The sequence below is a fragment of the Chiroxiphia lanceolata genome, chromosome 10, assembly GCF_009829145.1.
Source record: "Chiroxiphia lanceolata isolate bChiLan1 chromosome 10, bChiLan1.pri, whole genome shotgun sequence".
In the NCBI taxonomy this organism is placed as follows: domain Eukaryota; kingdom Metazoa; phylum Chordata; class Aves; order Passeriformes; family Pipridae; genus Chiroxiphia; species Chiroxiphia lanceolata.
The window spans coordinates 12,924,008-12,947,967 of NC_045646.1; the positions used below are offsets into that span (position 1 = coordinate 12,924,008).

General features: G+C 47.4%; 2 protein-coding genes across 7 annotated transcripts in view; both read right to left on the reverse strand.

Annotated features, from left to right (window-relative positions):
• The window catches only part of XXYLT1 (xyloside xylosyltransferase 1), a 28,265-nt gene extending 19,387 nt beyond the window's left edge, over positions 1–8,878 (reverse strand). The window contains exons 1-2 of the mRNA XM_032697496.1: positions 8,689–8,878; positions 8,101–8,248 (exon numbers count right to left, since the gene is read on the reverse strand). Coding sequence (XP_032553387.1) covers positions 8,101–8,248; positions 8,689–8,862 — 322 coding nt within the window. The 5' untranslated portion in view covers positions 8,863–8,878. The remainder of the gene's footprint in view (positions 1–8,100; positions 8,249–8,688) is intronic.
• Positions 8,879–14,707: 5,829 nt separating this feature from the next.
• The window catches only part of ACAP2 (ArfGAP with coiled-coil, ankyrin repeat and PH domains 2), a 63,988-nt gene continuing 54,735 nt past the window's right edge, over positions 14,708–23,960 (reverse strand). For all 6 annotated transcript variants that reach the window (XM_032697491.1, XM_032697495.1, XM_032697490.1 and 3 more), the window contains 3 exons: positions 23,809–23,919; positions 23,503–23,564; positions 14,708–18,700 (listed from right to left, as the gene is read on the reverse strand). In XM_032697491.1, coding sequence (XP_032553382.1) covers positions 18,597–18,700; positions 23,503–23,564; positions 23,809–23,919 — 277 coding nt within the window. In that variant the 3' untranslated portion in view covers positions 14,708–18,596. The remainder of the gene's footprint in view (positions 18,701–23,502; positions 23,565–23,808; positions 23,920–23,960) is intronic.

Consider the following 23,960-nt stretch of genomic DNA (forward strand, 5'->3'; position numbering starts at 1 on the left):
TGAAACCAGGATCCTCCGCCCTCGCTGGCTCAGGGAGATGCATGGCCAAGACAAACTCCACTCCCACGGCCAGCATCAAGGCCAGGCATGGGCACAGAGCGGGTCACAGGTTCTGGAGGGGCCCTGTGCAACCCAGAGGGTGCTGCCCAGCAGGAGCCCCCTGCCCCTGAATGCCTCAGCTGCTGCAGGGAGCAGGGCATGAGCACAGCTGCAGTGCCAGGCAGCGATGCCAGTGCCTCAACAATCCCAGTGTGGAAACACAGTTTATTTACACAAACACACTGGGATCTCCATCCTGCCCTTCATTAGAGGCTCCCTGGGTTTGGCTCACTGCCCCCCCACTGCCAGTTGACCCTGGCTGCTCTCCCTCCTGCTGTCAGCAGGGCTGTGAGCAGCTTCCTCTCTGGCTGTGTGCTGCCCTGGCCAGGCCATGTTTTCCCCACAGATAGACTCCCCCCCTGCTTCCAGGATTAATCACCACTGCCCGTGCAGCTGACCCTGGCAGCACCAGAGAGCCTCGCCCAGGGGAAGCAGCCGAGGCAGGGGCACCCCTGCAGGTGTGCAAGCACAGCACACTCCCCAGAGCTTGCTGCCCGCATGCTGGCAACTGGGGCCTGCAGTCCCCCTTCTCAGGACCTGGTGCTGCTCCAGAGACCACCCTCCCAAAAGAAGACGACCCTACAAAGCCCTGCACCAGCAGAGCTTGCTTGCCAACGTGCAATGCAGCTTACCTTGCCCACTTGAACACAGGTCCTCACCTCTGCCATGCAGCCAACATGGTCCTCACCTCTGCTACTTGGGGCAGCCCAGCAGCCCCCTTCCCATCAAACTGCCTCCCTTCCCTGCACACAAGGCACCAGGGGAGGGCAGGAGGTGAGGGGGGATGTGCCTCCCGCCACTAACATGCCCCTGGCACTAACCAGGTTTCTGCAGCACTGATTAGGCGCCCAGTAGAGCAGAGCAGTGGCTGCAGCACAGCAGCTAATCAGCCTATCAGCTAATTAAAAAATTAGGCTGCCTGCCAGAGATAGATGGCAAATCATTGCTACCACCCACACAGAGCAGGCACCGGGGTGAGCTCAGGGGTCTGGAGCAGCAGCAATGTCTCCAGGTATTGACGGTGGCATCGTTCTGATCGCCTTGCTCCACACCCCACAACCATCTCCAGAGGGATGGGGAAGACTCAGCAGGAGATGGATGTGTTTTGTTCCAGGAAATTAATTTTTCCTGTGCACTCAAGTGTCTCCTTGTAATCCATCAGGGTCTGAAGGACTAATATTTAGCGGTGCTCAACACTTTGGCTCTTAACTGGACTCCAAGGCAGCAACATCGCTGAGCATATGACAGCTTTCAGGATGGAGCTGGAAATGCTTTTTGCTGTGTGTTTAATATATGGTGCTGCTGGGGCAGGAGTGTGAAGACACACTTCTTGGAGCTGGAGGAAGAGCAGCAGGAAACCTTTTAATCAGACAAAATAAGGTTTGATTCCAGGTTGCTATAAATTACAAAACGGTGTGGATGGAAAGCTGTGAAGTAACAAGCAGGTAAGATGGAAAGGGAAACCAAAAGAGATACAGGATAATAAATTTTCTATGCTCATGTCCCATTTAACTGCACACACTGGGGGAAGGGGCTGCAGGCAGATTTCGTACTTGTTTCTTCCTGCTAAGCTCTAATGAGCCATGGCAGAGTGGAGAAGCTGTGGGGAAGAGCAGCCCCAGCATCAATGCTGGGTGACCCCCAGCACCTTCCAACCCTTTGGGGATAGGGCACCTGGTCTGGCTGGGGACAGAGGAGAGCAGCACCCACCCACAGCACCGGGTGATGAGACCCTGCTGCTCCGTGAGGAGGGGGGAAACAGCCACACACGCCTGCCCTGGCCTGACAGATCTAGGACATCCAAAAATAATCGATGGTGGCAGCGCAGCAAGGGGCAGCCAGCGGAAATGATGAGAAGTGACACTACCCCCAGGGGCTGCAGGTCGTGCTGGCCCCCAGAGGCAGCAGTGCCGCAGGGAAGGAGTCTCCACCATGACGCAGCACCCAGGGGGCTTCCAGGCACCTGCTGAGCAGCATCCACATCCCCCTCATCACAGCAGCCCTTCCTGACACCTCCACAGCTGCAGGGCTGGAGCCAAGGAGCTCTCCTGCCAGGAGAGGCACATCTCACAGGCAGCCAGACGGGGTTAGTGGCTCACCTCAGCAGGTGAGGACCCTCCCACAATCCCAAAGCCTACCCTGGTTACGTGGAGTGGGCTTATTCAGAGGTCTGCTGTTGCCTGCTCCCAAAAAGTATCACAAAAACAACCCCCTTGGCATAACAGGCTCACCCCAGCAAGGAACAATGGCTGGCACCGCTCTTCGTATTACTCACAAATTGATCACTTGAGCCTCTTCTCTTCCCATCACAGCATTTGACATGAGTGTGTGCAGCCTGGAGACAGGCTGGGAAAAGAAGCTGGATGTTTTTCACGTGGTTGCAGCATGAAGCAGGGAGGGAGGTTATGAGAGCACACCAGAAACCATTAACACTCCCTCCATCCCTGTAAAGATGGAAACATTTTTGCCAGAAAATAAACCCTTCAGCTACTGCAGCATCCCATGGGAACTATGGCTTGGGAGCATGTGGTTCTGGGGCCGTCTCCCACGACTCTGCCACAGACCTCAGTTTTCTGTGCCTCTTCACAACATCTCCTCTTTGGTAATGCACAGTCAGGCCTGGAGCATCTGGGACAAGGACACACTCCTCCCAGCGCTCTCCCAACCACTGCATCTCTGTGCACCCCAATGTGGTGGGGCTCAGCAGTGATGGCAGTGCTCAGCCAGCAGGAAAGGATCAGGAGTGATGCACTCTCAAAACGCTCACTTACTACAATGTAATTTGCAGTTTTGTGGGCAGCTGCCCCGTGCACCAGGAATTGCTTCGCAGCTGACAGGAGGAAGAAGAGGGAGTGGTGCCTCCTCATCTCCCTCTGCCAGGCTCCATCTCAGAGAGCTCTGATGCACTGTGTGACACTGGGTCTGTGCACTGTAACTCTCTGCACAGGGGTGCCACTGAGGGGAAACATCAGGTCAGGGACCTGGCACCCCGTGGGCAAACAGAGTCTGACCCGGGCAACCCCGCACTATGGATTCGAACATTGCAGCTGCAGCGTTGAACCTCATGCACACACCCCTGCAAACACAATGGATAATGTTTTCAGGATGCTGCCTGCCAGCTTTTCCAGAACACTAGCAGAAGACAGTTATTTGCCAAGGTGTTATTCCAGTAAACAGACTGTTTTCCTGATACCTCTCTGCTTAACCTCCTCCCCCAGATCCCAGACTCTCCATGTTCACAGCCAGCAGCAGGAGTGCTCAGCCTCAGCACAGGCAAGGTACCCTGAGAAAGGAGAGCACAGCTCAGCGCCTGCTCCAACAGCATCTCCTCCCTGGCCTTTGCCCTCCCTCCCGCTCTGCTCGGTGGGAAAGGCGTAAGCTGATGCTCACAGAGGCCACTGTCTCCAGGCCGGTACTCCCAGAGCACACAAAGGCTGATATCAGTTTCATGGGAGACCAAGCTGGAGCCAGCAGCTGGATCCTGCTGCAAGCAGCACGAAACCCCAAGCGGCCTGGGGCTCGGTCATTAGCAAGCAGTTTGAACAAACATCATTATAGTTTGGTCTATGCTTAACAATGAGTACAGCTGTTGACAATGAGCTGGAGAAAAGGTCCAGTTCAGAGTCCGAGGCCAGGGAGACCACTGGACCTCCCATTGATCCCAGTGTGTCACAGACATTAAATCTGGACAGCAGCTATGAAGCCAAAGGCACAGCTCCCTGCTGGTGGCCACCTCCCTGGACATGGTGCTGCTTACTCACCCACACCAGCCATCTGTGCTTCCCCCCACCACACACAGCCGTGTCCCCCCAACATGCTCCTGCAGCTTGCAGCTCGTGGAGACCCTGAGGCTTGCTGTCCATCAGACAGCAGCTTGCCATGATGTCCTCATCCGTTAGGAAACCCAGCACCTACAATATCCTGCAGCGAGGCGCTCCACAGATCACTGCACTCTGTTTTAAACCCACTTCTTGCCAACTTTGATGCCCCCCAGTTCTTGTAGAAACATCTGCCTCACATGACTTGTGGCTTCATGGACCACATCGTAACTCCCTTGGCCAGGCACCCCCCCAGACTGGAGGGTCCCAGTCAAACAGGCTTGTCCCATACAGAAGCCACTGCCCTTCTCTAAACCTATTCCATTTTTTTTTCCAGCAGACCATGTCAATATGCCATAAATTTCAGCCATACATAGTCATCAGTCCCACTCTTCTTTTTCCTCGTAGCTCTGCATCTTTGTTTAGTCACACAGAAACTTACCCACTTCTCCCGCTGCTGCTTAGTCCTCCTACAAGCCACTAACCTTACCAAATGCACCTGCAGACCAAGCTCCTGAATTTTCAGGCAGCAAGTCCCCAAGTGCCTCTACAGCACATGGAAGATGCTGCATGAGGACAGGACAGCCCAGGGGCCCTTTGCAGCTTGTGCTCATCTTCCCACCTGTGGTCACAGCTTCTGCCTTCAGGCTGGGCTGGATAGTGAGAGAGAAACCCTGAGAACTCAGCAGGGGACAAGGAGGCCACGTTCTGAGATGATGCTACTCCCCAAGAAGTGAGCCAGCTGTTTGTACAGCCAGGAAACCCTGCTGCCTCCAATTTGTCAAATACCATCTTCAGTCAAGTTGTGCTAAATACCCTCACTCCACATGAGGCACAATACCTTCAGCCAGGTCTCAGAGCCTCCCCTGATCTAATGGACTCCACTCCTCTGTCCAAGCTGGCAAAGAGAAGCCACAAAGCTGCTTCTCCATCATATCTCATTTTCCCTCTGCTCCTTCTCTTCTCCCACAGGGTCATCCTGCTGCAGCACAGTCAGCAAAACCAATGGAGTCAAACACCAAACAGCAGTTTTCAAAGCGCTGACATCTCTCCCTTGGCCTACTAGCTGATGAGGATAACCACTTGCTAAATTAATTCTTTCTGAAACAAGGATGGGGGCCAAGAATTCCATGGGAAGGTCCCAGCTGCCCTTCTGTCACCTCAACTCCTCCTCCTCTTGCCTGCACCACCAGGAAGGTGATAAAAGCTTGCTGGGTCCTCTGAAGTTATACAACTGAAATGACAAGTGATTACAGTGATTGAAGCCAGGTGGGAACATTCCCTCTGGATGGGCTTACTGAAAAGGAAAATGAAAAGGTCTGCATCCTTGTTCTCCCTCCTCCTTGCCTCGCTCCACAAGTCTCGAGACCATTTCATGCTGGCATTGTCCTCATCCTGGCAGGTCCTCCTACACCTGAACCTGCTCATCCTCTCTCTGTGTAACCTTCGCATCACTTCTCCCTTGCAGAACTGTTGTGATGGATCAAGCCCTGCTCCAGCTTCCCAGGCCTGGCCACAGCACATTAAAACAGGATTTATGAGCCTTGAGCACAGACAAGAGTTATGCAGTCTGCACTTCTGTGTGCTGCATACCAAGTCCCCAGCTGGTTTAAATCAGATTAACTCCACTGATGTAAGACATTTAAGGCAAGAGTGTTCCATGATTTACACCAGCTAAGAAGCTGTTAAATTATAACTTGGCAACTGCAGGTTTAGATCTGGAAGTTTTTTGGGCAAGGATCCCAAGCAACAGTGAACGACAGAGCAGCTGAGTGGCAAACCCCATTTATCCTCAGTGCAATATGCATGCAGCAAGCACATGTTCCACAAAAGTCCTTAAAAAAAAATAATCCTGGTGTTCAGTTTTCAGTGCCATTGGCCCACAAATGTGCCCTGTCACAACCCAAAGGCTCCAAACAAATCACTAAGTCATGATAGTATGGAAATGCTTCCCTTCAAAAAATGATACATTTGGAAAACTAAAGCCAGGCAACTTTAATGCAAAGGCTGCTGGCTGCTGAAAAAAAAACATGGACTGATTAATGCAAATGCAAACAAACACACAAGAGAGTTTAGTATTCAGATCAGGGCCTTCATTTCTGCTGGAGGATGCTCAAGCTTCCAATCAAATCTGTCCTCCACAAAAAATCAGTGCTAATGCTATGGAGCCAGATGTGCTTGGAGAGGTGCAGAAAAAGACACACCATTCAGGGTAGGAGAAATGCACAAAGGAAAATGTAGATACTGCCTCAAAAGGAAGGCTTGGTCCTTTCTTCTCCAACTTAGCAAAGTGGCTTCTTGAGACCAGTAGATACTTGCTTGTCAGAGCCAGGAGAGCAGCAGGAGCCCAGTGCCATTCCCACACCACCCACAAGCCTGTGAGTGGGCAGCAGAGCTGCAGCCTTCCCTGCTGCCTCCAACCCACTGCTGGCTGCACAGGAAAAGGGCCAGGGAGCCGGGCCAGCCCCATAAATCACCAGGCACCCAGCACAGTAAATCTGACCTCCCTCGCAAGGGAAATATAAATCAGCTTTACTAGCAGCTTCTGAAACAAAAACTAAGATCATGAAACTGTAAAAATGCCTCTTTAAACATCCTGTGCCCTGAACAGACCACTGAAAGCCCAGTCAGGATGAGGGAGAGCAAATAGAGTCGGGTTGATGAACTGAGAAAAGGCATTTCAGACCGAGCAGCTTCTTGCTGGCAGGCAGCACGACATGGATATCTTTAGCACACAGTAAAGACAGAGCAGGGAATCGGGAGGAGTGAATTAGCCAGCGTTAATACCATCATTTGTATGCAGTGTACTTCAAAGCCCTTGCAGTGCAGACAGCACCAGACACACAAAAAACCACCCAAGTCTGATGGAGAGTGAAATACAGCACATTTGCTGGAGCCCACAGAGTAATGATCAGCGGGGGATGGATGAGACCCTCAGGGTCACCACTGCCCCACTGTTTAATGAGCTAGTGTGGGATGGCCGTGCCAGGAGGACAGGGGCAAGTCCACAAAGGACAGAGGAAGCCTCATGAAGCAGTGTAGAGGTAGGAGCTACTGGGTAGAACCAAACTGGACAGGACTCAGCGAGAGCACGGGGGAGTTATGTCTGCTCACATCTCAGCAAGAGTGCACCTTAAACCCATGGTAGGAAGTCTGCAGGGAATATTATGGCTGGGCAGAGGCTCCAGATGCCAAGGAAGCTGCTGGTGTCAGCAGTGCTAGCCATGGGAACAGCAATTTCACCAACACACACGTGAGAATTGGCCATCACCACAGGACACCCAGAAACAAATTCGAGAGGCTGGTCACCTCCTCCTGGGGCAGGTGTACAGCCAGGCAGGATCCCGAGGTCCTTGCCACCACTGCCACAGCCCAGGCAGGACATGTGGCCAGCCCAGAAGGGGATGCTGCTATCACTGGTGTGTCAGGCCAGTGAGGCAGCCAACAAGGAGAGCCCAGGGACCAGCACTGGGAATGGACCAGCAGCGCTGGGGGAGTTCCACTGGAGGGGTTTGGAGCCCCGGGATGCAACATCCTCCTTGTGTAACCAGTCAAAGGCTAGACAGCATGCTGGTCCCAGGAGAGCCAACCGTGCGCAGCCAGGGAAGCAAAACATGGTATCAGCTGAGCCAAGCCCCTTCTGCCAGCTGCCTTGTTTTCCTGCAGATTTATTGTTGCTCCCACAGTCAATAACAGCAGAGCAAAGGCACAATAAGGAAACTGAAGTGATCAGTGGCTGCTAATCAGCAAAGCTTTCCAAGAACTCCCCGAAGCCCAGAGGAAAGGCTCAACAACTGCCCTGTGCCGATGCTCTGGAGCGCGCAGCCGCACCACGGGCACACAGCACCTCTTCCTGCTGGCACCCCAAGGGTGAGGGGGGCTGTAAACACACACAGGGCAGACACGCTTACTCCTGCCTCACCTCTCCTACCCTCTCAGGGCATGAGGGCATGGCCAGCTGCCATAGGGCACAGAGAATCTCCTGTCACCCACCCCAGTGGAGACCTGGATGTGGGCGGTCTTGGACTGATGGGTCCATCGCTCTGCAGGAAGGAGCAGAATCCCAGGAGCCCACCCCAGAAGTTTATTGACTTTCTTTGCATTTCAAATAGTATTGGATAAAATCTCTGTGCAGAAGAAAAAGAGAGCCTGTGTTGCTGGAGGTGGCTCAGCAGAGCCTTACCTTTGGGCATGATGCGATGCATTGCAACCGACAAGAAGAAGATGGAGTCGCTGTAGTAGGTCCCTGATCCAGCGCTGAAGTGTTTCTGCATGGCTTCAACAATGGGAAACAGCTTTTCCGTCAGCTCATTCACATCATGGACTATTACCTGGGAGAGACACCAGAAACACCACTCAGCTGCTGCCTCTGGGGACTGGCCCAGCTCCAGCAGCCTTTGCTCAGCCCACACCGGCACGGGGCAAGGGGGTAGGTTGTTAAAGCACAAATCATGCTGGTGGCATTGCAGCTGCACAAAGGGGCCTGGCTGCACCGGCTCCTCTACGTCCCCTTGCCACAGGAGCCAGTCATGTGTGGCAAGGAAAGGAGGGAAGGACTCTTACAGCCATTTCATAACTGTAAGATAGGCAGAGACTCAAATCCACTCACACAACCATGTGTGTTCCATGTTTTGTGGTTTTTTTCCTAGTCTGTTCCCACTGCCTGATGCAACCACATATCTGGTGTCCCATATGGAGTCCATCAGAAGAGGTGACAGTTTCCTCCAGGCTCTGGCATCATGACGTTTAGAGGTCAGACCACGTCACTTACCCCGAGGACCAAGGCTTGCTCCCTGCTACGGAGGCAGGCTGTGACAGGGCCAGGATGCAGCCTGGATTTCCTGAACCTCAGCCCAGCACGGAGGCAATCTCTGCAGCACATCCCACCAGGGCTGCAGGGGAGAAGGGAGGACGGGCTGCAGCACGCCAATGAAAATCCAAACATCAGGAGTTACAGCAGAGCTGAGCAACTGCTCTACGTGGATCTCAGCCCACCTGTGCTGGAGCTTTGCTGGTGCTCAGCCAGCACTGCTCTGCACCCCTCAGCCCTGAGGGAGCCCATGCACCAGCACGGGCCCTGACACGCCTGCGCCGGATCGTGGCTATGGCCCAGAAACAGGAGCAACCCCAAATGCACCTTGTCAGCTACTGAAACTGTACAAGCTTTTTGGTCAAAGTCTGATGAACAGGAACTTTCATGCAGCTCATTACACCCACAGAAAGATACAGGTCACTGAATCACACAAGATAATGAGAGGGATTTTTGGGATAATTAAGAGAGACGAGGGACATGACCCCGGTGCAGATAAGGGGGAGTGCAGGAAGTGTGGAGACTCGAGGTTGTGCTGCCTTCTTCAGGCCAGGGAAAACAGGAAGAGCCTCACTGGAACTGAAGGCCAGCAAGAACATAACTTTGCAGCAATACTTGAATTTTGGACAGGGTAGCCTATACCTCTTGTTTGAGGGATACCAGGACACTTCCCCAAGCTGGCCCTGCCTTCAGCAGGGAGCTCAGCCTACAGTCTTTGTACGTCCCTTCCAAACTAAACCATTCCAACGGCTCTACAGTTTCAATTCTTTTCCTTACTAAAATTTCATCTGCTTAAGAACAAGGGGAACATGCAGGAGAGAGAACTTACTTTTTTTTTTTTTTAAATTAAAAATACCCATAAACCAAACCAAGTGCTTCAGAGGAGAAGGCAACTCTGGAGCCTGTGCTGGTGCAATGACCATCCCCTCTATGGGGTTCACAAGGGTTTGCTTTGATGCCCAGTGAGGCTGGCACAGAAGCAGCGAGCAATGTGGAGCTTCCTCCTTCCACAGCTTCTTGCAGAACACGTTACCCCAAAGTGCTCTCACAGCAGAGCAGAGCAGAGCTCGCTGGGGTGCTGCTCGTGGGACCCGCAGTACAGTGAACAAGGTGATGGGGCCATCCTGGCACTGGCCATGACGGCTGAGCCCACAGCAGGGTCCTGCTGGAGGACAGGCACAGCTGGGTCCCCAGGCCTGGGAAGGGCACCCTAAACACCCACCCTTGGCCACTGGCCCTTGCCATCAGCAAGAGAGCCCTCACACAGGCTCTGTGGCCAGCGTGTCCCTCAGCAGGGCGGCCCCGCTCCGGGCCCGGGGCCAAGCGCCTGCAGCAGAACGGCAGGAAAAACACAGAACAACGTGTACCAGGAAAAGTGCATTGGGAGAGCTCACCAGCAGCTACACTTGGCTTTGGATAGCACGGCATATTCCCCAAGACACTGCAGGGGAGGCAGCTCTGTTCCCAGTAACATTACACAGCACCTCGCCCAGCCCTGCTGGCTGTGCCATCGCGGTGAGCGCTGGTCGGAGAGTGGCACAGCTGTGGGGAGCAGAACAGCAGCACCAAGTGCTGCTGCCAGCAGCCATCCCAGGTGACCAAGCAAGCAAACCACCATTACTCTTCATGTGCAAAGGCACCGACAGCCTGTGCATGGAGCAGAGCACCACCAGCACCACCCCACCGTGGGGATGTGCAATGCTCTGCTCCCAGCCCAGCTTGAGTGAGGCAGCTTCAGGGTCTGGCTGGATTGGAGAAGCATGAAGGAGAAATACAGCACCTGTAACCACCCTTCTGCATCCAGCAAAGGCAGCCTGAAGTCTGTACAGCATGTAGAAAAGGTGGGGGGAGGGAAAGCCAAACCAGTTCCAGTCACTTCCAAAGAAAGCAGAGTGCCAAGCATCACTGTACAAAAATTACAGGAGAAATACTCCTGAAACTCCAGACACAGCATCATCTGCCTTCCCTCCCCTGCTAAAGACAACAGGAAAACCTGTCTTTTGCCCACCCTCTGGTTAGGTACTTTTGCAAAGCAAACTCCTCAAAGCAGCTGAATTGTCCTCCCGCAGCCACAGGTCAGGCAGCCTCTCTGGGACCACAAGGGCTTCTCCTCTCCTCACTGCTCACTTTAGCACAGCTAGCTGATCTGCTGCTAATTTTGTACTTCGTTATTTATTTGTGTAACAGCTTTTAGTAAATCCCTGTAGCTAAATCTGGCCATGTTTGCTGAGGACACTAAGAAAAGTTCGAGGGGTTTCCTGTGCAAGCACAATTTTATAAACACAAGTCCCGCACTGATAAAAGACCCTTTCTACTGATTCACTAGGAAAAAAACAACCCGCATTTCTTTTCCTTTTAACTTTCCCTCCTTCCCATGTCAGATATTCTCATAGCTCTCCACAAACACGGAGTGATGGCAGCCGAGTTACATTCACTCCCAGCAGGATCCGAACAGGGGACCGGGACGACGAGCCGAGCACACGGTTCGTGTTACTCTGGCAGGGAAATGGAATCAATAAGCGATAGGAACCGCACAAGGAGTGTGAGCACACAGGCCGGAGTGGCAGAACACGGGGCAAGCCAGGGCTCTCTGGAAGCACAGTGCCGACGCCGAGGCTGGCCCGGGATCACTGCCGGGCACTTCCCGCTGGCCGGGAAGCGGGAGAAGCTGCGGAGATCACGCTGCGACCCGCGGGCGGGCCACGCTCTCTGGGACTGCGGGCATAAAGCCCTGGTAAAAACCCACAGAGCCTCGGCAAGCCCGGGCCAGGAGGCCGAGGCACGGGCAGGACGGCGCTTCCCGGCCCTTCCCCTCCGCCCCGCGGCCGCACACGCGGAGCTCGGGCTCCCTCTGCCGCCGCCGCCGCATGGCTGCGCTCCCGGCGCCACATCTGGGACACATCTGTACATCCCTGCGGGATGGGTGACACAACGTCACGCCCGCCCACGCCCGGACAGCCCTGCCCTGCCGGGAGGATCCTATCCCTGAGCTGCTCCCACCTCCGGCACCCTCCACGCTGATCCCAGACTGCTGCCGGCTGCTTCGGTCTCCAGGAGATTCCAAAAGTTCCTGAATCTGCCTAGGGAGAGACAAGAGCTGCCCACAACCTTCCCCACGGGTTAGGAACCCTCCCCGTGGGTTGGGATCCACCTCTGACTCTGGGCTTCAGTCTAACAGAGGAGCCAACTGATCCCAGCTCTGCTAGAATGGGAGGGCAAGGGAAGCCCCAAAAGCAGGGCACGAATTGCTTCTTGATGAAGAATAAAAGTAAAGTTCAGAGGTTTTATCAGTCCTGCCTCAGCAGTTCCAGCTGTCCCCTGAGCACATTATCAAGCTTCATCTCTAGGCCTGATCTAGGAAAACAGCGTAAGAACCAGGAGAATGTTCTGGAGATAACAGGAGAAGCAGGGATGGAGATGTTTTACTGCTGGGGCTGAGTGTCAGGATCAATCACCTTCAACATTTTAGCAGCAGCACCAAAGATCCAAGCCAGGGAGACGTTTTCTGCTGGTAAAGAGGAGGAATGAAGTAGGCTACAGCAAGATTAAAGCAGTGCTGTCACCTGCTGGCATTCCAGAAACTGGCACAGGGATTAGGGGCAAGGCTGTATGCTTTAGAAGCAGGAACAGTCTCTGCTCTATAATGGGAACTCCACCTAAAAGCAGAGAAGTGTACTGTCGCTGGCTAGCCAATGGAAACCAGGATACATCAGGCTCTGCCAGGAGAGAGGGAAGAAGCTGACTGAGTAGATCCCAGTGAGATCTCACCTGAGTCCTCCAGATCATGCTACCTGCTTACACCCCAGAGATCAGTTCTGATGGACAACCTACTCACTGAGCCATGAGCCAGGTTTGCCTGCGAGTCCACAGGCATGTACAGAGGCCCCTCTGTACCAGAGACATCACTGCATACCCTCATCTCCAACTCCCAGCCCGTGTTGCCCTGGAGAAGCAAGACCAGCAAGGCCGCTCGCAGAGAAGTTTATTTCCTAGAAGAGCAGATGGCAAAAGGCAGCCACACACACAGAAGGGGTGATGGCAAGGGTGATGCACACCATGGTGGCCCCAGGGGTCCTCCCACTCCAGGGGACATAATATTACAAACCTGAGCTGGGCTGTTGCACCACATCAGCACTGCAGCATCGTGGGGCAGTCAGTCCATCCTGCTGTGGCACACAGGAATCCTCCCGTGCACCCCCTCCACAGAGCTGAGCACTGCCGGCATGGGGTGGGTCACCCACCATGGGTATGGGACCTGACTGTCAGCAATAGGAAAGGGCTTGTTTAAACAATACAAGAGGTGGGATTATTTACTAGGAAAGCATCTCTGAACAACGTTAAGGTTACGTGTCTGCTTACATCACAGCAGAGTTCAGCTAATACTAAATAACAGAAAGATGAGCTATAAAAAGTCACAGGACTAGAGGACACTTCCAAGCAATGCTCTCTGCAGCAGCACCTCAGGACAGGGGGGTCAAGTTACCTGGAGTCTCTGATCTTAACACCCTTACAGTTTTCAGATACCTGTTTGATGCGAAGGAAAGTCTGACTTTGCATGGACTGCACTGGCTATGTTTTTGGGAGGCAGGACGAACACTCTCATGTGGATGCACTCCTACCCCTGCAGACTCTCCGTTCCCGTTCTCAAGAGCCACCAGCAACAGGCCAACAGCCTCTTCTGATCCTGCAGGACACTCAGGAAGCCACTTACTCAGGAGCACGCGTGGTACTTGTGTTGAAATGCTGAACCAGGACTGAACCAGGAGTTTCTTCCCGCTGGACTGCTGTTCCCAGGGTCCCGCAGGAAGATCACAAAGATCACACGGGACACCCGAGCGCGCCCCCCTCAGCGGGCAGAGCCCCGCTCGCCCCCGGCCCGCCCCGCTCAGCCCCCGCGCACCTGGTGGCGGAAGGCGGCTCCGCGCAGCAGGTCCCGCAGCAGCCCCAGGCCGATGTCCCGGCTGGCGCCGTCGGTGACGAGGTGGAGGTGTAGCGTGTCGGCGGGGCCCAGCCGGCCGTGCCGCAGCAGCGATCGCAGCGCCGCCTGCGCCTTGTCCCGGAGCGCGGGGCCGCGCTCCGCCTTGGTGAACATGAGCAGGAGGTGCAGCCCGCGGGCCCCGGCGCGGGCGGGCGCGGACGGCGTGGCCCGCAGGCGGCGGGTGGCGCTGGAGAAGGTCTCGCCGCCGCCGCCCAGGTAGTAGAAGGCGCAGACGGCCACGGCCGCGGCCGCCGCCAGGGCCGCGGGCTGCGGGCACCGCGCCCATCCCCGCCGCGCAGGGCCCCGCTGAGCCGCCATCGCGGGGGCGGCGCCGCCCCGGGACCCGCCCCCGGCCCGCCCCGAGCGAGGCGCTGGGCAGGGACAGCTTTAATGAGGCCGCCCCTTCACAATGACAAACCACGCTCAAGTTTGCGATACAAAGTCTACAGCCGTACACAACGCGGAGCACACAGTCTGTACAGTTACAGCTTAAAAGGGGAAGGTTTTTTTTTTTTTTTTACATTTTACTGCTGGAATGCTTAAAAAAACCACCAAGTACAGAGGAACGCGTGGATAGAGAAATAAAAGTTCATTATTTCAGACGGAGTAACCTCTCTGCTTGAGGAAATGATGATTTCTTGGCGATTTCTGTCGAAATGTGGAAAATCTGGGATCCTAACAGAAAAGTGAGTGGAATTTTTCCTTCTCTGTCATCTCCTTCCATGGGAAGAGAAACAAGAAAATACCGTATGCAGAAAGATAAAGCAAGCATATGAAACAGAATATACCAAAGTGGTACACTCATGCTTTTCCCCAGTACTGCTTTTCCAGAGTTGTCTCTCTTTTAAAACTGTGCCTCTGTGCAAGCACAACAGCAAGGCACATCAGCTTTATGCACAAAGCAGTGGCATAAACTCTAACTTGGGAAAAAGTGTCCATGGTGAATGGGCTGAGGTCGTAGTCTGCAAAACTGATTCTCAAAATACTTTGTGTATTAAAGAATCAGAAGGATCAGCTCAGTCCTTTTGACACTGTAAAAATATCACATCCTTGGTACTTACACATGATTTGCAGTTCTATCAAAGGGTCCTTTCATAGTCACTATGTCATTTGAGATTCTCATGATGAAGAAGCAAAGGTAACATCCACACTTTAAACCAGACGGCTACAGAGAAGCACCGAAGTCTTGGAAACATCACATCAATGCTCTGCTTATTCTAGTTCTCACCTTTTTTTCTTTAGTGCTACAAAGCTTTTGCTCTATCCAGGAGAACTAAGAATCTGGACAACACGTATGTACTGATGTCATACTGCAAAACAGGTGAAACTTCCTCTCATACAGTGATTTGCTGACAGCAGTTGGAAGGTCTGGTTGCATTTTCTAAAACTATTTCAGCTCAGTATACAAACAGGTGAAATATAAAACCCCATGGAGTGAAAAATGCAGTATTAATACAGCATCCTTTAAAACACTAACAATTAGAAGCCACAAATGGTACAATCCAGAGCCCCTCAAAATCAGTGGAAAGACCACCACTAATTTCAGTGATTTCCTGGATTAGGTCCTAATTGGCAAGGAGTCTGAAGCCTACTAGGTGCTAATGAGCACCTGGAACATGTGTGCATCAGACTGCAACATGGGCTGCTTGTGAAGGCAAAGAAACACCTCTACCTTCACCCAAATTCATGGGAACAAATTCCAGCTGACATAACTCAGGGACAAATTTCTGAATTATCATACTGAATTATAAGTTTTTATGCACTGAACTGACATTAACATAAAACATGAAATCTTATGAACAGTCAAAACAATTGAGACACTAAGGACATGCCACAGACACTATTTAAACCAACATGCAATGGACATAAGTTACACCTCTGAAATCAAGCTGTGTTAGAATATATGTTGAGTTCCTCAACGTTTGTCTTTCCAAGAGACTCTTGGAACGTGTGTCTATAAATAGGAAAACTATTACACTATCTTTCAATGAGCCATCTAGTAAATTACTAAAAATCCATGTGAAAGCTGACTTTTAAATGCATTAGGAATCTACTGCTTTGTCCCTCACCGATTAAAACCTACTATATTTCATACCTACGTGGAAACATGAACTAGAATTGAAGCTTTCCATTGCCTGGTACAGACTACAAGATGTTAACCCACAATGGAACCTTACTGTTTACTATTCTAGTTGTAGTCAGATTCATTTTGTGACAAAAATTTCATAATATTACTGAGCAGAAGATTAGCACTTGAGTCAAAACTTGATATGGAATCCAGACCTTCAGAGCCCTGTGACAATCATATGTTATTACTGAGGGCTGAATGCTGTGAGCCACTGAGGCCACGGAGCACTGAGCCTGCCAGAGCCTGGTGGGACTGCACCATCAATACATTCCATGTAACTTAATGGTGTATATTCATTTTTGCTGAACAACATGTTACCACATGTATTGCACCTGACCTGGAAAAAGCTTTAACTGAATGCAGTTTATACTGGACATCCTGGCGTACCTGAAAGGACTGGGGAACGAGGCTGCAGGATGAGCAGTGACATAGCTACTCCCTGAGCCACTGACACTCCAGCACTGCTGACAAGAGTCACACGACCTGTCAGTCAGGTATGTGATTAGTCCCTTAGCACAGACACACTGATACTGTTTCCCAGACAGATGGGAGTCAGGAATGCAGCCTGTGGATCTGCAGAGCTACAGGGAAGCAAGGTTTTTGTCTAGAGAAGTCATCCTGCAAAATTTTTCAGAGAGATTTTTGTGGCTAGGAAGGAAATCACCAGTGGAGATTTGAAATAAGTGTCTCAGACCTTTTTCCAGCAGCATGGACTGAGACAGCAATTATGCCATCAAGCTTTAGGCAGCTTTAGATTACAGCCAATCACACTACATACTGCCTGTCACCTGGCTGCAAAAGACAAATATTTAGAAAAACCTATGTCTAAAGTGTATATTATACAGTCATATCTTACATTGTCCCATCTGTACACTGGGAATCTTACCTTCTCTAAAATCTACTAAAACACCCACTGCTGTTAAATACTGCTGATTAGGAAGTATATTATCATTCATAGACAGCTATTTAAAAACAACTTACTAAAAATTACTGCTTACAGGTGATATCTTTAACTTTCTTATTATTCAGACTAAATGCACTCTTTAAATGGGCACAGTCTGCTTTTCCTAGCATAATTAGACCACACACACCCAAAGCAAGAACTGTAAGAACTTGTAAGATTCTTCTGCTTGGAAAAAGAATCTAGTGGACAATTCTACAACACTACTAATTTGGTGGCAATAATAATATCCAGATTTGATACATTATTATATATTTGATGCAAAATTATAAATGTTTGAAATACCTTGTTAAAATTTAACGTGCCAGAAAGTTTAAATTTACCATAGTTTACAGATTTAATTTTTTTTAATCCAATTTTGCTTGTCTTTGCTTGGAGAAAAGCCAATTGATTTCCTAAATACATTTAAACAGCAGGTTAGCATAATGCCATGGCTACTAGGATTATTAAAAACTCACATTGATACTATGTCACCTAAAATTTCTGCTAAAGTTGTCCATAAGGCAGACAAATAGAGCATAAAGAATTGCATCTGCTGGTTTGGGGCTTCAGGTGATTCCTATCTAGATATTAAATAACCTGATATATAAGCATATATCTAGAGACACCATTTATACACGCACACCATCAGAGTGGGGCTCACTACTGAATAAAGCAAATTGTGCTGCTGCCCTCAGAACATAGCTGGAGCTGTGCTCACCCAATACTTGTCAAAAATGTGGAGTGAAATTCCTAGGTTTTCTCATGCTCACCTTAGTTTACACAACACATACACATCATTACAGATCATATACGGGATACTGCTGCCTGATATAAAGGATTGATTGTCCTAAATTTAGGGTGGCTGCATGACATATGAGACTCCATATATTCAGCTTAGGGCTAGCAGTGAGAACAAGAAAAAGTAAAAAACAGCCTGTGCACGACTGTTCTGCACAAACTCCATTGGCTCAGTATTTATTTTCACTTCTCAAATTTCAAGTTTTGATGTCAAAATACTACCAAAAAAACCCCACATCATGTCCAGGATTCAGTTTATTTTTCATGAAAGGTTCCACATGCTCATTTAGAAAGATACTTGATGCATTGGAAGTTTAATCTAAGAGGGGGAAAAAAAAAAAAAAGAAAATAGAGTGCTCTTCGGAGTTTGGTCCCCCAGGATATATCCCTTTGTGACTGACCTGCAGTCACCAGCATAAAGGCCAGCCTGGTGTTAGAGCTTCCACTAGGAAAGAGCTTGCAGGAACAGGAGTTACCATGTCTGTTACTAACAGCCTACCTCTAACCAGAGTCAGCACAGGCACAAGAGGATCTGTTAAGTTACAGTCCCACAAACAGAAGGACAACTCAGTATGTCATTATCTGATTTCCCTTCCAAACAGTCCCAGAAAATGCAACCCAGACCTTCTTGTCAGAGGCACATTCTTTACAGCAACAGGGAGCCAGATGACAGTGGATGATCCTGGACAGCAGAGCTGCTCTGACCATCCTGCCATTGGGAGTCTGTGACACACCCCCAGCTGTGCTCGGCGTACGAGCTGCAGACAAACCTCGTACTCACAGCTGGTGCTATTTTTATACTGAGCTAGCAGGTATTCAGGGTTTTAAACATGATTTCAGCTGCTGAGGTATACATACTGTAGAACATAAAACAACTCATACATTTCCCCAGCTACCACAATCTAAAGCTACATTGGAGTGGTCATTTTATCCGAACTATCTAACAAAATGCATATAATTCATTCTGTCAAAGTAAAAAAAGACTTGTACTATAAGCATCAGGTTCTTTTCCTTCTTGACACTTAAGACTTCTGGGAATCTGACTGCTGGAAGCGGTTTAACTTCTCTGGATTATTTGTTGCCATTTGAGAAAAGTCACGAAAAATGTCCTGATAAAGTTCATCTCCTAGATAGAAAAGAAAAGGGAAACAGTATTAAACATTTGTGATAGTCAACATCACCCACCACTGCACAAATGCTCTACTGTGCAATCAACTACTGTGTAACACTTATTCATGTAAAAAGTTTGCTTATAGATGGAATGACGCTGATGTGAACTGTTGGGGACTGGTTACTTGCATGCATGTTCTGTAGAAGCAAATTAAACAAAGCCAAACTATACCTGAAATAGTACCTCACAGGCAGCCACACAGAGGAAAGTTCAGAGTTAGAAAGGAAAAGTGAAAGCATTTTAAAGCAACTTAAAAAGAAAAATATTTATTAGCCATTAAAGAATAAAATCCTTGTTTTTGCAAGGTCATCTTCAGAAAAATAGAATTATGGCATAAATAAAGATTAACTTGGAAACAGAGGTCAGAATTCTTACAGCCAAACAAACAGAACTTTCCATGAAAGAAACAATCAGCAAGCAATAGTATATAAAAAAAAGCAATCCTAAGTAGATAAATCATGGGTCATAAATTCTTTTGGTCTACTACTTCAGCAAATATAAATTTTTACATTCGCTTCATCTACATCTTTGATTATATTTTTCAGTTTGATCTATAAGAGTGATGATATTTCCCTTAAAAATATTTCTTTTTTTTTTTGGTTTTTTTTTGTTTGTTTGTTTGTTTTAATCTTCACTCTTTGTGCTTAAACACAACCCAGTAGTAGATATTCCAAAATGAGGGATGGCAGCAATTTCCACCAGGCCTGTGTTCCTCCCCCTCCCCGTCTACACAGGAAGACATATTCAGGAACAATTACTTCTTGAGTCATTGCCAAGTTATTCTTTTGCCACTTTAAAATGGACATTTTCACATTCCTTCATCTGTTGCAGCATTTTGGGCCTTGAGTTCAGGTTTCATTTTAAAACATTAACCATAACCTTCAAAAGGAATTAAATGCATCACACATTTCATTTGGTCTGGAATTATGCAGCCATCCAAATTTTACTGTCTTCCCCACACAGATGATCACACAGTGCACAAGATCTCAGCACTACTGTTTCTTGCTGACAGCTTGATTAATAGCATGACAAAGAAATCAACCCAAAATCCCTCTCATCATGTATGTTGAACATGAAGCTTTTTTTTCCCAACATGATTGTGGGAAAAAAGAATGTTTTTGTGCTTAGACATTTGCACTACTATGAACAGTTACATTGTTTTGGTTTTCCATATCTTAATTTCTATTTCCAATGTTGGAACTATTATTCTTTTGGAGATGAGATTCCATTCTTTTGAAAACACTTTCACAAATGATAACTGACCTTCCAGAAATATTTGATGTGCATGGCATGTGGGTTTATACAAAGATGCAGTGACATAATTCTTCCCAGACTTTGAAAGATGAATACATTCAATACTGCTCTACTAGGAAAAGTCAGTTCTAGTGAAATTCCCTTTTGGTTTTCAGATTTCATTTCAAGTATGGTGTCCCTGCCCATGGCAGAGGGGTTGGAACTAGAAGATCTTTAAGGTCCCAAACCATTCTGAGATTCTGTGTTATAGAGATGAAGCAGGCACAGGACACATTTTATTGTAGCAGTTTGTGGTAAGTGCCTGCACTGGGAGATCAGCACAGAATGGAGCTGCAACATTCACCAAAAGAACAGCTATGAAGGGCACAAGGCAGAATCAAGCTTGTGTGATAAAAGCAATTATGCTTTTAATACTGAAGTGGGTTTCACTGCTGAACTAATACTGTAGTTCAAGTTGCCATACTTGTTTCTTTCAAATTAACTTGAAAGAAAAACGGAAAGCTATTTTTGCAAGATACATTGTGGCTCTGTTTTTGGCTCTATTACATAACAAAAATATTACATACAAAAATAGACTAAAATAAAGTGCCCCTTTAGTTTGTATGCTGCATTAAAGTACTTAATACTGTAAACATTATAATTATTTTAAAATTCTACTTTAAAACTGAATTCTGGAAATTCCAAGCAATGTTGTCCCTAAAGTGCAGATTTTATGTACAAAAATACTGTAACACTGCTTTACCATTTAACACCAGAGTAACTCAAAAGGCACACATCATACATTCAAGAAAAGGTAGGAAGAAAAAGTAGCAATGCTAGTACCAAAGAGTTGGCAGACATACTGTAGCACCAGGAGATGAGCACTCAAGTGTTATACAAGAAACAGTACTATGGTGCATATGGCTTCTACCACCCAAAATGAACCTTTTGTGGAACAAGCTGCTTTCAGCTAGTTCCCATTCTAGGAATATTTTGGAAGACCAACTGTACCTTGCAAAGCAATATATACATTCTCTCAGTAGCTCAAACCAGCCAGATAGATTTAAATTAGAAATGTCGATGCCATTAGCTACATTAGCAATTGTTCATCAACTGCATTACTAGAGCTGAGGAGTTGGTAGTTGGCTTCACTCTGATGACAGCAAACTCATACATCAATATTTACCCTCACATAGCTCCCAGCAAAAATACAGTTGTCTTGAAAATCCTTATTTTCTTCTAGAATCATAATTTTGGAACATTGGAGCTCTAAAATAAGGGCAGTGCAAATAATTTAACTTGTATATGCAGTGAAAAAGACCTGCATCTCCTACAACCACGAGAAGGTGTGATACCTTGTGACAGCAGAGACAGGTTTTGTGCTTACTCTGACACAACCCTTCCAGACATGAACATTCAAACACCCAAATACTGACTTTCAAAAGAGACTTCAGCAAGTAAAGAATAGAAGGGGGCAGTGCTGTGCTACCCAAAGATACAGCAAGATCTCCTGGTTAGGACTCTGTGCTACAGCTTCTGGCCTTAATGTCAAAAATTATTTTAATGATACCTTCCCCTGATTTTGGGCAAGCTCTGCTTCCTGTGGCAACTCGCCGTTGTCAATCTCACCTTACCAGCTGCAAAGCATCTGGATGAGATTGTATCAACTGCAGTCTCTAGATTCTACTGTAATACAGACTGATAGAAAGGTCACAATATTTCCAATGAAATATTTTTCTAGCTTTTTATTTCACCTACCTAATTGAAGAATGTGTCTAAAAAAAATATATATATATATAAATGAATTTTCAGGGGAAAATAGTCTCCCCATCTACTTCACATTTTCATGTAGGCAGTGCCTGTATTTGTTAGGAATGAAGCATTCATAAACATTTGTAAGGTTTAGTAACCAACCAAGGACTTTTGTACAAACCATGGAAACATATTTTTGGTTTATAATAATTTTGGATTTGTGATAGGTCAATGAAATGATCTAAAATATTCACTTATGATTTAGCACAGAGCTTTTGAGCCAAAATACACACCTCCCTTAAAACAAAGCCATTTTACTATTTGAAACTGATAGTTATTATTTTTACCACTTAAAACAAAACAGAGGAAACTCAAAAATACTTCAGCATTTGCTACCTTTAGCCTGTCAGTGAAGTAGTATGCATTGTATCAGAAAACATCTTTAAATTGAAATTGGCCACACAGGCAACAGCCTTCCTCATTTTCTGAGAGGGGAATTCTTCCTCTTTTGAGCTCATAATCAGACAAATACTTTTAAATTAACTGTTTCACTGTCAAGGAAAGCATTTGAATTCCTGAGTGTCTATAGTACTTTTATTGTTTAATTTGAATTTCCTTGAAGATTTGTTAAAAAAATAGATTTAAAAAAACCCCCTATTCTCAAGGAGAAACCAAATAAAATCAGTCTGTTTAATAGATTTCATCTAGGATTTTGACATTAGACTCAGTGTTGCCCCTTGACTATATTCCAGTCTTAATCTGGTAAGAAATATAACCACACAATCCTTTTGAATCAGTGGAAAATACAGAAGGGCTTTATAGGAGTGAGCCAAGAGTACTCAGCACTTAACCTTAAAAGTAAGGTTTGCCTTTCACTTCTGCCAGGTATAGTGAGGTGCTTTAAGTGTCTTAACTTCACAATCAAATGTGCCTTCATTACTGGTATTTGCATGACATTAAATTAGGTTCCTGTGGAAGCATCCCATAACAGAGGAAATGGCTTGCACAAATATCACATTAGGACATGGTGTAAATTGGGACTGAGTGCCTGAGAATAAAGTTGCACATATTCATTAAATATAATTTGATACTTTCCTGTTGCAGTTGGCTCAAACGTCTGCCAGTTTTTTAACCAAACAGAAAGATACTATGCATACAAAAATACATACTCAAGAATGACTGCTTTGTTTCTTATTAGTATCTTAACAAATAAAAATATTTAAAAATAAAATTTGAAGAAATAATACTTTCCTATTTCTGTCTGGAGTTATTTTGAAATATTTGATGTACACTTTTTACATTGGTGTGCAAGCATTTTTTTCTTACAAAAAGAAAAAGAGGACCATTCCACAGGAAGGAGAATGGTATCCTGTAGTAAGATGAACTCCTCAACTCCTCTGAGCAAGATGGGTCAGAAAGCCACTGTTAAATAATGTCAGATATATCCTAACATTATGCAAATTTCAAAGGAACAACAACTAGAAGAAAACTGTGGACAACTACCAGCAAAATAGAGTGGTAATGGCTGTAGTAACACACTACTATAATGATGCTATTTAAACACTCTCCTTTTAGGTCCTCTAAATACTCTTACAAAGTCACACCAGTGAATTTCAATGAAGTTTTAAAGTGTGTTGGTTTATAAAAAAACATTAAATGTATGAAGCTATCTTGGATTTCCCTCAGACACTAAGAATCTAATTGTAAACTGATAAATTCCTGTATACACTTCCTGTACTGCATTTCAGTGTGGTTATTAGTAGAGTATTGACCTGGCTGCCCATAGAGTCCTTCTGATTCCCGCATTTCTTCATTCATCCTGGCTAAACGCAACCTATGATTTAGAAAACAAAAAGAACAACGTCATCTTCAAAGCACACAAAAAGACTACAATGCAAGACCTACAATGCACTCCTGAACATCACATCAATGAGGTCATCTATGGATAATGAATTCTGATTTTAGCTCATTCTCCCTGTTTTTATGGAAATGAATTTTGACATTTCTTTTATTTTTAACTTGAAACAGAATAGCAAAACTTAAGTTATCTAGTCAAAAAACCAGAATGTACAACTTACAATGTTACAATATCTGCATTTGCAGCTTCTACTGCTATACTCAGTGGATCTTTCCCATCTTCATCAGTGGCATGTTGGTTTGCTCCTCGTTTTAGGAATAAACACACTTGTCTGTTTAGAAAAAGCATTTAAGAATATTTTTGACAACAATA